At 36.4% G+C, this 15,296-nt stretch overlaps 1 protein-coding gene across 1 annotated transcript in view; it reads right to left on the bottom strand.

Moving 5' to 3' along the window:
* The window catches only part of LOC148939429 (uncharacterized), a 369,107-nt gene that overhangs the window by 137,565 nt on the left and 216,246 nt on the right, over nt 1-15,296 (bottom strand). Inside the window, exon 10 of the mRNA XM_089106873.1 lies at nt 5,769-5,877. Coding sequence (XP_088962999.1) covers nt 5,769-5,877 — 109 coding nt within the window. The remainder of the gene's footprint in view (nt 1-5,768; nt 5,878-15,296) is intronic.

Here is a 15,296-nt window from a genome sequence, read left to right as displayed (position 1 = left end):
ATATTGAAGAGCTTTTGAAAGCCAGTATGAACATTGTGTATAGTGATCTAGTTCAACACCCGCATCAAAATTCCCTGAAAGTTTAACTTGATACCCATGGTCGTTCCGTAAATATTGCAGATACACCCATTCGAAAACCTGGATGCATATAGTTTTTTTTTATTTAGTTCAACATTCCCTGGAAGTCAACATAACGCCCTTAGCCATAATTGAGAGGCTTCATTTTATTAACCTTAGATGTCATTGAGACGTTGAAGACCTGCCCCATTTTTGCAGTCTGGATGCACATACTGTATCTTGATTTACCTCGCTACCTCTTTCAAAATTTCCGGGAAGTTTCAGCAAAATTCCTTTATATGTTCCTAAGATATTGTAAAAACTAACTTTTGACAAAGTGGATGCGCATATTGAATTACTATCTTTTATTTAAAAAAATTTTTAAGCATTTCTTTTGCTTCCTCCAGCATCCTCCTTCAAATTCTCTAAAAGTTCAAACTTAAATCATACAGCCATTCTAAGATACTGCAGATACGCCTTTCTAACAACTAGAGGCCAGATATCCTCTTTTGATTTAGTTCAATATTCCCCTCGACATCCTATGAAAGTTTCAACTTAAAACCCTTAGCTGTTCTTGACATACTGCGGATATGCTGTTTTGATAGCCTAGACGCACGAAGTGTTGCTTTTGTTTTAGTTTACTTCCCCCCCCTCCCCGCCTCAACGTTTACTGAAAGTTTGAAATATACCTATAGCCGTTTCTGAGATCAATGTAGATACGCGCTTTTTAATAAATTGGATACATATAGTGTCTTTTAATTCAATTTTTTATCCTCCTCAATATTCCCTGAAAGCTTCAACATTATCCTCTTAGCCGTTTCTATTGCATTGCAGATATGCCCTTTTGACACCCTGAGTGCACATAACACATTTTGATTTAGTTCAACATCCCCCTTAATATTTGCTGAAAGTTTAAAGTAATAACCTTAACCGTCCCTGATATATTGTAGGTACACCTTTTTGACAACCTGGTTACACACAGTTTCTTTTGATTTAGCTCAACATCCCCCTTAACATCTCCGAATTCCCAACATAACAGCTTTAGCTGTTCCTGAGATATTGCAGATACCCCTCTTGACAACCTGGTTACACATGGTGTTGTTTGATTTGTCAACATCCCCTTCAGTACTCCCTGAAAGTTTCAATTTAATGCTTGTTGCCGCTTCCGAGGTTTTGCAGATATGCCGAATTAACAGCCTGGATGTACAAAATGTCTTTTGATTAAATTCAACATCCCCCATAACATTCGCTGAAAGTTCCGATATCAGACCCTAACCCGTTCCTGAGATATTGCACAAACCTCGGTTTTCCATTATAAAGTATATGTTTAAACAATTGCCAATTTACATTATTTACGGCCCTTTCCTCTTCGCTTGTGGGGGTCATGTCATACTCAGACGCATATTCACTGGACGTTTTGAATATATCGATCAAAATGGCTATCTCAAAATTTGAATCGTATGTCTGTGGAGGGTATAGGGAAAGAGGGTTAGAACAGAAAGAAAAAGGAGGGTGCTAGTTGTCCTCAGACCACTTTTAACTCTTACAAATGGTATTGGAGCTTTCAGTTTCAAACCGAAAGAGTCCCCTCCAAAGTTTTATGACCAACCCTGCCACATGAAGGCAGCATGGATGAGCTTAGTGTCTTTTGATTTAGTTTAAGCCGCCTGAACAGTCTCTAAAAGCTTACAACTTAATGCACTAACACGTTTCTAAGATTTTTCATATGTTTGACCTTTCCGTTGTAAACAATATTTTCAAAAAAAATTAAGGAGGGGTAGGTAGAAGAAAGGGCAAGGATATATATGGATATATATATATATATATATATATATATATATATATATATATATATATATATATATATATATATATATATATATATATATATATATATATATATATATATATATATATATATATATATATATATATATATATATATATATATATATATATATATATATATATATATATATATATATATATATATATATATATATATTACCTTTCTCATCATTGTGACCTCTTTTTCAACACACAATCAGAAGGCAACTATTGTAACATAAAATGATGAGCTGAACCCAAAAATTAAATTTACCTGATAATGTCTATTAGAAAACTCGTTTCATATTTATCAATATTTACTTTTTTATTTTCATCTGATATGTTTCTTTTAGCACTTATTGTCCACCAATTCATCGATTGTTGGTAAAAATAAAAATAAAAAAATAAGTGGGCTGATAAATTATGTTTGGCTGGTTTAGAAGACCAGTTAACGCACAAAAGACAGCTACACCACTTTCATTACCTTCATATGCAATAAATTATATCAACGTTTCCTCCCACGCTGTGTCCAAGTGAATTCTTGGATTAAGCCGTAAACTAAAAAGAGACAATTGAAAATTACCCCGAGTGGTCATTTATTAAGTCACACTAATGCCCGTGTTTGATATCTGCCATCTATAGACACAAAAAAGTCATTCGATATATCCGCCACCTAACAAGCTAAAAAAATTGCACTGTGAATATTTATCAAGTTTCAATTCACCGTTTATCACGCCTTCCACAATGATATGCATGTGATCAAACGTTCTGATAGATTCTGGGCTGGGCTATCCACGGATCTTGTCATTGAGCAAGAGCTCATGCGTTGTCTCAAGACGGCTGGTCGTCTTACGCATAAAAGTGGTATGACAGAGGTTTAAAGGTCTTTATGGGTTCTATCTCGACCAGTCTGATCTGCATTAAACTTCTGATGGATGGTATGTCACAGGTTTTCTTTGGTACTAGTGAACAACATAAGGAGACGTCCGAGCCGAGGCACCTAAGAGACTATAAAGACACCCAGATCGTTATCGATTTCTTAAAAAAAAGATCACCATTTAATCGGGATCTTCAACTAGGAAACATCACCAAGGGTCTGACAGCCTACGAATCTGAAAACGTCGATTCTGCTACAGATTTAGGCCTAAAAATCATTGACTCCATGTCTGGAAAACTGGTCACTGATTTTGTGTTTCGACGACAAACAACAGGCAGTTCAAATTACTACAAAGCATAATCCAGGGGAAGATTACCAAAGACTGGACCCCACTCTCCTTTTTCAGAGGTTCATTAGGCTAGCAAAGAGGATCAATCCCACGAAATCTGAGTACTTTCAACACGAACTGTGTTCCTACCCAGCATCACTTTTTGACAGTTCTTGCATGCTCCGGTTTCCGAACAAGCAAAAGTTTGCCAAGGCTATATAGCACTGGCTTGCAATCTTGAGGAGCTCCACTCCCCTTCCCAAAGGCATTCGATATATCATCGACGGTGGAGCTCTTCTGCACATAATTTCATGGGCCAAAAACGAAAGATACTCCGAAATCCATTATGCTACTTACGTGACCCAGAAGTATCCATCTACCACTATTGTGTTCGACGGCAACGATGGCGGAGCTACCATAAAGGGTATGGCCGAGTCAAAGAGAAGTCGTACAATCGGCCGTGAGATCTTCTGCACAGCAGATATACAGCTGAAGGTAAAAAAAGGGTGAGTTCTTGTCCTGCAAGAAAAACAAGGCCAGGTTTATCTGCGAGTTGGCTGTTTATCTCCAGTCAAAGGGCTTCGTCGTAGTCCAGGCACCTGGTGATGCAAATGTTGATTCCGTTCCTGGACATCCTGGTGATGCCGTTGTTGATTCTTCAGGGTATTACGACAGTACCGTCATTGGAGATGATACTAATCTTTTGGTTCTGTTGTGTTATCGTGGTGACGTATCAAGCAAGAAAATATTCTTTGCACCTGAACCAAAGTCGAACAAAGCTTCCCGAATATGGGATATTCACAAAGTGAAAGAGAAGCCGAGCCAAGAGACATGCCATCCGATTCTTTTTACTCACGCCATCTTAGGCTGTGATTCTACTTCACAGATCCACAGTGTGGGAAAAGGCCTCGCTCTGAAGAAGCTAATGGCAGATGCAAATTTTCGTACATCAGCTGCAGTTTTCTTGCTGAAGTCAGCTTCGAAGGAGGAAGTACGAGTTGCTGGAAAAGACATTCTGCTCATGATATATGGCTAATCAAAAGAGAGAAATCTGAATGAACTCCGCAGGGAAGTTTTAAAAAGAAGGTGGCTACTGCTAGCACATCCGTCCCAGAACAGTTACCACCAACTTCTGATATGGCTAAATTCAACAGTTACAGGGTTTTCTACCAAGTTCAAGTATGAAGTGGAGATCCTGATTCTGAATTAAAGCCGAAGAATATGGTTGGAAAAATCAAGATGACTTCTTGTATTCATTGACTACTGACGTCCCACTAGCCCCTCGTCTTCTTCTGAAAATCGTGAAGTGCTCCTGTAAACTGGAATGTAGCTCAACGAGATATAGCTGCTTTAAAAACGGCTTAGCTTGCACTACAGCGGGTCAAACTTGCAAAGAGACAGCATGTTCTAACTCTCCAAGAATCGAAAACTATATAGATGAACAGGTTAACTAATTATTAGATTTCAAACCGACAATTTAGTCAGCAAGTCCAGGGGACTTGTTGAGCATGTTTCAATCCTACGATGCGGCATTCTACGTTTTGACTATAAGCAAACAAACCTAATAGGTTTTGGTGTTACTTGTTCGCCGCCTCAGAGTCCGAGCGAATTCACTCCCAGATTTTAGCTACATGTTCACTGGATATAATTTGTCAAGCATCGACCCAAAATCAATCCATTCTTTCATCCCTTAATTCTATGACAATCTACCTTATTTCTGCCCTAGGAATGACATATGAATGGATGATATATAGACTTATCTATCAACAAATAAAATGATAGAATTTTTATAAAATTCTAAATAGGCTTTATCCCAAATTTGAATCTCAATCACTCGGACTATCTTTCTTGGCTTTTTCTACCATTAGCCATGTCTTGATGCCTGCAAAATACTTGATTTTAGTTCAAGTACGCAAAAAAAACTAGTTTTGCGTCGACCTTGAATGTGCAACAATGGATATGTTGTTCAGCTTTTTCTTTCTCAACAACATGGTGTACAAATCATTTAAGTTGCAATTTGTTTTTATCAGCAATCGACGAATTGGTGGACAATAAGTGCTAAAAGAAACATGTCAAATGAAAATAAAAAATTGCATATTGATGAATAGGAAACGGGTTTTCTAGTATACATTATATCAGGTTAATTTAATTTTTGGGCTCAGCTCATCATTTTATGTTAGAATATTTGCCTTCTGATAGTATGGTGAAAAAGAGGTCACAACGATGAGAAGGGTAAATTTGGATATCGATTATTATGAAACTTTTTTCTGATAGATTTTAGGTTAAATTTGCGTTTACTTTTTCTTTCGGCTCTTTATTTTACATTGGGACGACGCTCGATTCATAGAAAAACGAACATTTACCGACAGTTCATTTTTTTTAGAAAAAAACTGAAAAAATTGACACGAAAAGAAAAAAAAAAACTAGTTTTGTATCGACCCAGAATGTGCAACTTTGGATATTTGGTTCTGCTTTTTTTCTCTACAACACGGTGTAAAAATCATTTCTATTGCAATTTGTTTGGGGTCAAAGTCTAGTTTGCCTGTACTAAAAACAAGAATCAAAAATCATGAATCTAGTCACAGAGGTGGAAACACTTAAAAACGCAGGACAAATATGAAGCGTGAAAAATTTCAAGAGCAAAAAAAAGTTAAAAATACAAAGACAAGACTTACTTACGGAAAACTGTAAAAAGTCCTTTCGTAGATCCCATAATATTTTTCGCGATACACTGATAGCGTCCATAGTCTGAAGAGCTGGTTACTGTCAGATTGAGAGACATATATACCTGAAAAAAATAAATAAAATGAAAAATTAATGATCCAGCCGCATTTTCAATCTTTTGGATTTGGTTATATATTTTCTATCAACATATCTAATTTAATTAGCACGCCCAAAATAGACCTGTAAAAAAACGAAAAACATTAATTTAATTTTTATTCACAGGAGCGTTTGAAAAAGACTCGTTCAAGTATATTAGTATTATCAAACATAATTCAATAAAATTTATAGTCAGAACTTACAAATAGTTAGAACCCTTTGATGTGGTACCTTTGAAATTTGCGCTATCAAAAATACAATCACATGATGATAAGAAAATTATCAAATCATGGTAGCCAACAGCAGCGGCAACCTAGCAATGAACAAAGTTCAGTCCATAGCAACCAAAAATTTTAAAACACGTTTCGAAAAAAAAAAATTTCAAGTTAGGAGTAATGGCCATTTTAAGCTGATTCAGGATGGGCAATTGATATTTCGACTAATTTTAATCGTTAAAAATCGCCTAAGCCCTTCGAAAATAGTGTCAGTTAGAAATGAAAACTACACCGCTGGAAACAGCATAGCTGAGAAGCACATATAAGCGAATTACAGTGCTCCAACTTAAGTAACAAGGAAAATAACTTTTTTTGACATGGAAAACAACCATAAGTCTTTTATTTTTTCGTGATTTTTATCCCTGAGCTGATCAACCCGAACTAGTAATAATAAAATGTTAGGAGGGGGCTCATTTGAAAGAAAATTTCTCGACTTAGTGCCTTCTGTAACAGAAGAAAATTCAAATAGAATGGTAACTATTATCTTGATTAATCTTAATGATAAAAGTTTATTGTAAAAACAAAGACACGGGTAATTCAACATACTACCATTTCATGGGTGCTACCATTTCGAACAACCGTCAAAAGCACCAAACGTCATAACATCCAACCGTCAGGACATCCAACCGTCACAACATCCCAAAAAATTATAAGTTATATAATAGTAATAAGTATAAAACAGTTTAGAACCAAATTTCGGCTATATATTTGCACATCAGGGGAGTGGGGGTAAAACATAGCATATATTAAATACGTAACATAACCTAACCTAGGTACCTTTTCCCCCCTAAACCCCAAAAAAATAAAGTTTTAAAATTTTGGATGTTGTGACGGTTAATGGTTCTGACGGATTTTTTTGTCGATGTTAAGACGGATTTTTTGGATGTTATGACGTTGGATGTTATGACGCCTTCCCACAATGGCGTGCCTCCTTTTTTTCTTCTTATTCATTTTGTCTCTCTATTAATGGAACGCTTAAACATCATAGAACGATATTGACGGGCTCACTTAAAAGCTACTTTTTGTATCTATGTGTTTTTTGCAAGTAACAAAAGATAATATTAAAAATATGATATACTCAAAAAAATAATACTCCGTAAATTTTTTACAGAAACTGCATCTTCATATCTTTATGTTGAAATTTCACTAGACGTGCAAAGTTTCGCACGAAACAATTAACATGTTTGTTTCGGCCCTTAGCCCTAATTATCAGATAACCGTCCTTTTTGGTTGTTTCTCTTACTTAATTAAATTTATTCCCACTTTGGGACTCTCTGTTTCTCCCCCCTTTTGATTCTTGAGTATCATGTAATATTTTGGCTTTTTCTTTTCATGTTATTTTTGGTAACTTCTCGCAGACGTATTAATTAGCTTCAACTAGAAACCGTGCAGTTGCGATTAATAGTCATGGACTAAGAAGTATTTTTAAACGGCTAGACATAGGTACATTCTGACTGGGGTAAAAAGAGAGGTTAGCAGTGGCGGATTCAGAGGGGGGCATGGGGGGCGCGCGCCCCCTAACGTAGTCTAAAGTAGTGTACTTAATTAACGCAATTTTGCGTTAATTAAACTTCCTCCTAACGCAAGTTTATTGGATCAACCTATTTTGCGCCCCCCCCCCTCCTAAGAAAATCCTGGATCCATCCCTGGAGGTTAGTTGATACATTGCAGAAGACATGTGACCACACATCACATACCTCTGAGGGTTAGAATTAATTGGTCTCCGTGAGCTGTATTTGGTTGCATTGGTTGTTTTGCAGAGTAGTTTTCCCTGTGCGATTTATAGTCCAGCTAATCCATCAGTAGAATATTCGCGCGTTTGATCAATCCACTTTCTCGCCCACCTTAACCTCTGATATTTCGCTTTTCGAAGAATTGTTTGCAACAAATTAAATTGACATTCGCTAATTAAGTGTGTAAATTCCCGACTATTTAAGAAATTATTAAAATATCAAGTTGCGCGTGGCTCATAATTCGTAAGAGTATGTTGCGTATCGTCATTTTTGCTATGTGGCAAATGTTGAGCTTACTATGATTGATTAAGCGATATTACCGACAAATATCGTGCTTATTTTAGTATTCAGTTGAGATTTTGATCATATTTTTGAGGGAGAGATAATGCCATTTGGGCATGAAAATGTCCAATTTCCAGACTCACAGAGACCAACTGGCTCTAAAAGAGTAGCTCGCACTTAGGCCGTAGTAAACCGAAATCTACCTTCGAATTTTTTTTTACTTGAATGGAAAGAAAGAGATGCCATCCTTAGGAAGGCAGACAAAAGGGCAAGATAGGCGGAAGAGAGGGCAAGAGAGGAGGAGGAAAGGGCTAGAGAAGCCCGTAGAGAGGCAGATGAAAGAGAAAGAGAGGCCCGTAGAGAGGCAGACGAGAAAAAACACCGGGCATATATAGAAAAAATACAAAAGCTGAGATAGATCAGATTGAAAAAGATAGTGAAGCCTGTGAGATACATCATCAGGTTCATATGGAAGCCCTTGCTAAAGCTTGCGAAGCGCGTAAGGGATTGTCAATAATTGATATTTTAATACAAGTAACTTTTAGGCCATCGGATGGCCAGAATAATTTGTCTAAAGATCGATTGCGAGAGAATGAGAGGCACGAAAAAATGTAATTCCAAGGTGGAAAAACTGTGAATTCTTTGACTAGGAGGGTAGGTGGAGCGACCCATAAGCCAAAATGTGTGGCGTAGCTGCCTTGTCTAAAAAACGAAATACTTGGTATTCCAGTTCGGAATACTAATAATCCGTTACAATGTGATTCTCCAGGGCTTTTTACTAAAAATTGCCTCAATTGAGACGATAAAGTAACCCATAAAATAACAACTTGGGCTATGTCCAACTAAAAAGGAAACATTGACGAGTTTACAAATTCATACCAAATACAAGGAAAATTGAATATAAAATTAGTTACAATGGCAATCGACTCAGGTAGTGAACAACATATGTGCGATCTGACCTAGTTAATAAATCAGAGACAAACCACAATGATACAGTTACAACAGCATATTATTATGGAGATAAGCACCCATGTTAATCAGCTTGGGTTAGGATAGATATTGCAAGGAATGATGGAACGATCGTAAAGAAAACAGTAGAAGCAGGCCATGTTTCTTCTCTAGCAGTAGATGTTCTAGTAGCAAGGAGATTCGGAAACACAGAGGATCTATTATGAGGTTGGAGGGTGCAGAGTGGCGATGGAGGGTACACCATTCCGTAAGAGCGTTGAGGAGGCGTAAAATAGTCAAGGACGTGTATTTGGCTAGGCAAATTTGAATAGGAAATGAGACGCGTAAGAATTAATTTTTCGGGAAATATTTTAGTAAATAACAAACTTCAAGATAAGAATACTAAAAACGAAGCACTCAGGGTGCCAGAGCAAAATTGAAGAGAAATTTAGAATACAGAATTTTCCTCGTAAAGTTCGAGAAATTTTAGTCCGATACGAATAGACTAATGTGGGAATTGAATTCCCATTTATGGCGAATTATTTATTTCATCTGCAGATTTATCATCTATGTCACAGAAACGATTGATTTCGGCCAGTATGAACTCCCCTACAAGTACATTCATGGCATATTTCAGTAACTTGAGAAGCGAAACTTTGGCGCATTCTTTACTGGATTGTGGGGGGTAACGCGATCATTATAGATTTTGCGTATATTATCGGATTTTTTCCCGCCGTCCAAAATTTACTATCAGTACAACTAACAACTGACTGCAGCACCAAGCCGCCTGAGGCCAACACAGCTACGCACGTTCCTCTTCCATCCCAATCTATTCAAAGCCTCTCTCTTAGCACTCTTCCAAGAAGTTCCAATTTTTCTTAGATCTTTCCTTATGGCATCCTCCCACCCTGTTCGGGGACGACCTGCTTTTCGTTTAGCCCTAGATGGCTGGCAAACAAAGAAATTTCGCACAGGTAAGTGTTTGAAATATGGTCATACAGATGGGTACTCACAACAATCCGTAGACAATTTCTCTGGAAAATATCTAACAAATCCGCCTCCGTCTTTTGGAGTGCCCGCGCTTCAGTACTATACTTGACTTATTTGAAATTTTCTTTCAAGAACAGTGAAACATAAACTGTTGCAAAACCGATATGTCTGTTACGTTGAAGAGATTCTATATGAAGTGAGAAAGACATAGAGGACAGTCACCTTCGGTTGCTGCTTCTAAATCACTGTTTTGTGATATTGGGGGACTATATGACTCTTTGGTGTTGGAAAACGACAAGGACAAGCAAAATTAATAATTTGCCCGGAACAAGAGTAAGAGGAATGTGGAAGAAGGGCTTTTGCAGTACATACACCGCATATATTTTCTGTTGCAAACAGCTTTCACTTTACCGAGAATAAACCGTGTAAACCGAGAAGAAAGTCCAGGGAAACATGTTAACTTGCCCCTTACCTTTTCTTTCCTTTAAAGCCCAAGCCATTAAAAATAAGACATGGATAATTTTCACTATGTTATTTTTTATCTATTTTTAGAACTAACTCCTTTACTCTTTTGGATATTCAATTAAATGTAGAGATTTGTAATTAATGCCCAATTTTTCGTAATAGTTAGCGCCAAGATTTGGGTGAAAATGAAGAAGAAAGAATCACCATGTTTTGCTATTGATTCTGCTATATTGATCGGTAAGTCTGAAAGTCCCCTACATGTCTTCTTTCTTATTTGGTCGAATTTGCTCATATTCAAACTTTGAAACTTGCTATAAAAAATTATTGGTTATAGAAAACTGTTTTTCATCGAAAAATTAAAAAAAAATTTGCACCAGACCCACAAAGGATGGATAAATTCTTGTTCTAAATTATTACGGGCTAGGTTTCGTTCTTTACTAGTTTATCCCTAAGGGGGGCAACCTTGATATAATCTTGTTGCATAATACACTTAGGCGTTCTGGTTTAGGGTTTTAATGTTTCGTTTTACTAACACCGTTTTACTCCTCATGCATTTCAAGTTTATATAAGGGCACATGGGATTTCGAAGCTACAACCAAGGACTCGGGAAATTAATTAAATTATTCCGTGTTTTGATTTCTAATGAAGCTGGATTTGTAAACACTCAATCTTTTTCTAAGAAAGGGTGCTACATGGAATAATTCAAACCAAATATGCAGATAAAATGTAAGTTGGGGAGACACTCTTTTACTTCACATTCAGGACTATCCTATCCTAAAGGATTTTTACATGAGGCCCTAACGATCTGTTTTATATTTTCTTACATATATAAGATGCAGCGCTCCAGCTTGCCTATAGTAAGTAACCAAAATACATTTTTGTATTATTTATTTGTTTTTCTAAGAACCACTTCATTTCGAAGAGGTGGTCTGAACTTCAAAGGGAGCTCATTCAATTGAAAACTGAAATTTCTAGTACCCTTTTTAAGAGTCAAAAGTGATCGGAGTGCAACCAAGCCTCCTCCCATGACCTTCATCCAAAGACATCCGATCCAAATTTGAAATAGCCATTTTGTTTAAATAGCCAAAGGATCAAATGACTATGCCTCTGGGGATGGCATACCATCTAAAACCCCTAGGCTAGGGCTGCAAGTTGTGCAAGGTGCCAATTGTTTCCATAGAGTTTTTTGGGGACAAATGGGAATGTTTGATTCTGGGTCTCCAAAAAGGCTTAGGATATTAAGGTTAGACTTTCAGGAAATGTTGGGGGGATGGAGGCGGAACAATCGAAGACACCACACACATCTGAAAAAGGAGCTGCAAATGTCGCACGAGCGGAACTGAATTAGTATTCAAGTGCTTTTTTTTTAAATGCCATCAATATCCAAAGAATTTGATTCTAAATTTTCATAGCATCATTAAAACACGATAACATAACACGAATAACATAAGCCAGGACAAGACTCCGAAGGAGAGCTTTATCTGATAGTTTCTTAAAAAACGAATGAACCTTATAATTGACATTAGTAAAAATAGGAGAATAATGAGAGAGCCATCTATCAGCGGGAATAGTAGGTCACTAGTATCAAAATTTGCACTATTAATAACTTTATTCCACTCAGATTTAGACTTGGGAAAATCCATACAGCTATATCGATACTGGCAAAGCCGCTTCTTGAATGCCATTTTCGTCTTTTGTTTAATATCAAAAGGATTTCCGGACCTAGGTCTCTCACAAGCAACCCAGATCCTAAGCCACATTTTACTTTCAGGGAATGTTGAGGGCGATATTGAACTTTGAAACTTTATTGTCGAAAAATAAAAATAAAACATCACAGCGATGTTTTGTTACTCTGATGAAACTTTAATGTTGAAATTGTTGAAAAATTTGAAATTTTTGCAATCAAAAACAAAAAGAAATTCATAAAAAAAACTTTCAAGAAAGAAGTTTTTCAAAGAAAAGTAAAAAGCCATATTAATTTTAAGACCAGCAGAAATAAATTCCTATAATGATTCAGAATCAAAACAACCAGAAATCTCATTGTAAGAAAGGGAATGGTCTATGACTAGTCAGTTAAAAATAATTGATGAACCAGGACCAAGAATGGTGGCAATCAACCAGGCAACGGAGAAACACGCTTAAAAAGCTGGTTTTGCCTGCTTGAAACACATTGGAAAGCTTTGCGTATGGCATGGAAGAAAAGACCCAAGGAGCTCACAAGAACACATGCTGTCTGTACTCTAAGATAATATTATAGGGATTCTTTTGTTAATATATAAGTTTATCCAACAGTTCGGATAAATTATGGATGTTTTACCAGTATGTAAATTTCGTCAATGGAAAGGCCCAAGCACAAACTCGCATCGAGATAATTTTGAAGGTACTTTTTTTTTCATAACTAGGGTTCTATCGGGAATATTTACTGAATTTCAATGACAATGCAATCTGTCGAAAAGCAGCACAAAGAAAAACAACACAAAAAAAGAAAAAATATTGTGTATCAGGTTGAAAATATTTCTTAGTCGAAGACAAGTGTCTCTTGATGGCGATTAAATAAAAAAAACAAGTTTTTTATACTGAAAGTAAGGAAAGACATTAAAACTTAAAACGAACAGAAATTATTCCGTATATGAAACGGGCTGTCCCCGCCTCAACGCCTCGCTCTTTACGCTAAAGTTTTTTATTGTTTAAAAAAAATTAAGTTGCAACACAGAATCAAAATTTAGCGTAAAGAGCGAGGTGTTGAGGAGATGGCAGCCCCTTTCATATACAGAATAATTTCTGTTCATTTTAAGTTTAATGTCGCTGCTTACTTTCAGTTAAAAAAAATTGTTTTTTTTATTTAATTTCTGATCGTTTTTTAGTTAATTCAGCTTTTATTTGAATAAAAATTTTACTTTTCTTTTGTTAAATAGATGTCTTTACAAATTAACTTATGTAACTAACTTCTATATTCGTATATTTTTCTTCTGGCAAAAAATACAAAGTCGCAGATTTTTGCAGATGTGAGCTTGAAACCTATGTAATAGGGTTTTCTGATACGCTGAATCTGACGGTGTGATTTTCATTAAAATTCTTTCACTTGTAGGGGCCCCTCTTTAAAAATCAATTAAATTTTCTGAGGCTCGTAGCCTTTGATGAGTAATACTAAACTTAATAAAATTTATATATTTAGAATCAGCATTATAGACACATTCTTTTGATACATTTATTGACATCAAAATTCCGTTTTTAAAAGTTTCGACTACTATTGAGCTGTATCGCTTGTTTTTTTTATTGTTTTTTTATTACGTATATGTTATTACGTATATGAGGGGGTTCTCCCCTTAGTCAATACCACGCTCTTTACGTTAAAAGTTTTAAAAAAATTTAGTTCACAAACCCCTGAATCACAAAGGCCGTTTAATTAGAATAGATAGCTCTTTTTAAACCACTAAAAAACTGTAGCGTAAAGAGCGAGGTATTGACTTGGGAGAGAACCCCCTCACATACGTTATAATTTCTGTTCGTTTTAAGTTCTAATATTCCTTCTTACATTTCAGTTGAAAAAACTTGTTTTTTTATTTAATTTCTGATCGTTTTTTAAATAATGCTTGGAAATCCGGCGCCCCCTTCATAGAAATGTCTCTTACCCCAAAGAAACATCCTCCACGGACATATTCTCCAGAGTAACCCCCTCCTCTAGCCCCCCCTCCAGAAAAAATCCTTCCTTAAAATGGTTGTATACTTCCCAATAACCAATAAATAATGCTGGCAAGTCCGGCGCCCCCTTCATGGAAATTTCCCTTCCCCCATGAAAACTTCCTTCATGAACAGATCCTCCAACATAACCACCGACCCACCCTTCCCACCCCCAACCAGAAAAAAACCACCAGAAAACTTCGGTATACATACCAATAACCAATACTATATGTTAACATTGGGTAAAGTTCATAACTTTTAGCCCTCCTCTGGGAACTTCGGGAGATCAAGTTATCCTAAAAGACATATTTATCATATTTTCGACCGTGCTGAACAAAATGGCTATCTCAAAATTTTTATCGGGTGACTTTGGGAAAAAAATAAGCGTGGGAGGGGGCCTAGTTGGCCTCCATTTATTTTGGTTACTTAAAATGGGAACAAGAACTTTTAATTTCCGTTCGAATGAGCCCTCCCACGATATTCTGAGACCACTGGGTCGGTAAGATCATCCCTGGGGAAAAAAACAAACAAAAAACAAACAAATAAACACGCATCCGTGATCTTTCTTCTGGTAAAAATTCCACTTTTTTTGCAGATAGGAGTTTAAAGCCTCTACAGTAGGTTTCTCTGATACGTTGAATCTGATCGTGTGATTTTCATTAAGGTTCTATAACTTTTAGGGGGTCTTTCCTCCTTTTTTTGAAAATTAGCCAAATTTTCTCAGGCGCGTAACTTTTGATAGGTAGCACTAAACTTGATGAAAGTTATATATTTGAAATCAGCATTGAAATCTGATTCTTTTGATATATCTATTGGTATCAAATACCCGTTTTCTAGAGTTTTGGTTACCATTGAGCCGGGTCGCTCCTTACTTACAGTTCGTTACCACGAACTGTTTGATAAGTCTTTTTAAGACATCCACAATCATTTTATAAGTAAGCTATCTTTGTTTTCTGTTTTTAGTCACGTTGCAATGCGAGATTTCTGTCATTTCAGATGAAACAGCCTTCGAA

This window comes from Artemia sp. Qi Xiang Cuo, chromosome 21, assembly GCF_049724085.1.
Source record: "Artemia sp. Qi Xiang Cuo chromosome 21, ASM4972408v1, whole genome shotgun sequence".
NCBI lineage: Eukaryota > Metazoa > Arthropoda > Branchiopoda > Anostraca > Artemiidae > Artemia > Artemia sp. Qi Xiang Cuo.
This window is presented reverse-complemented; position numbering and strand designations above follow the sequence as displayed.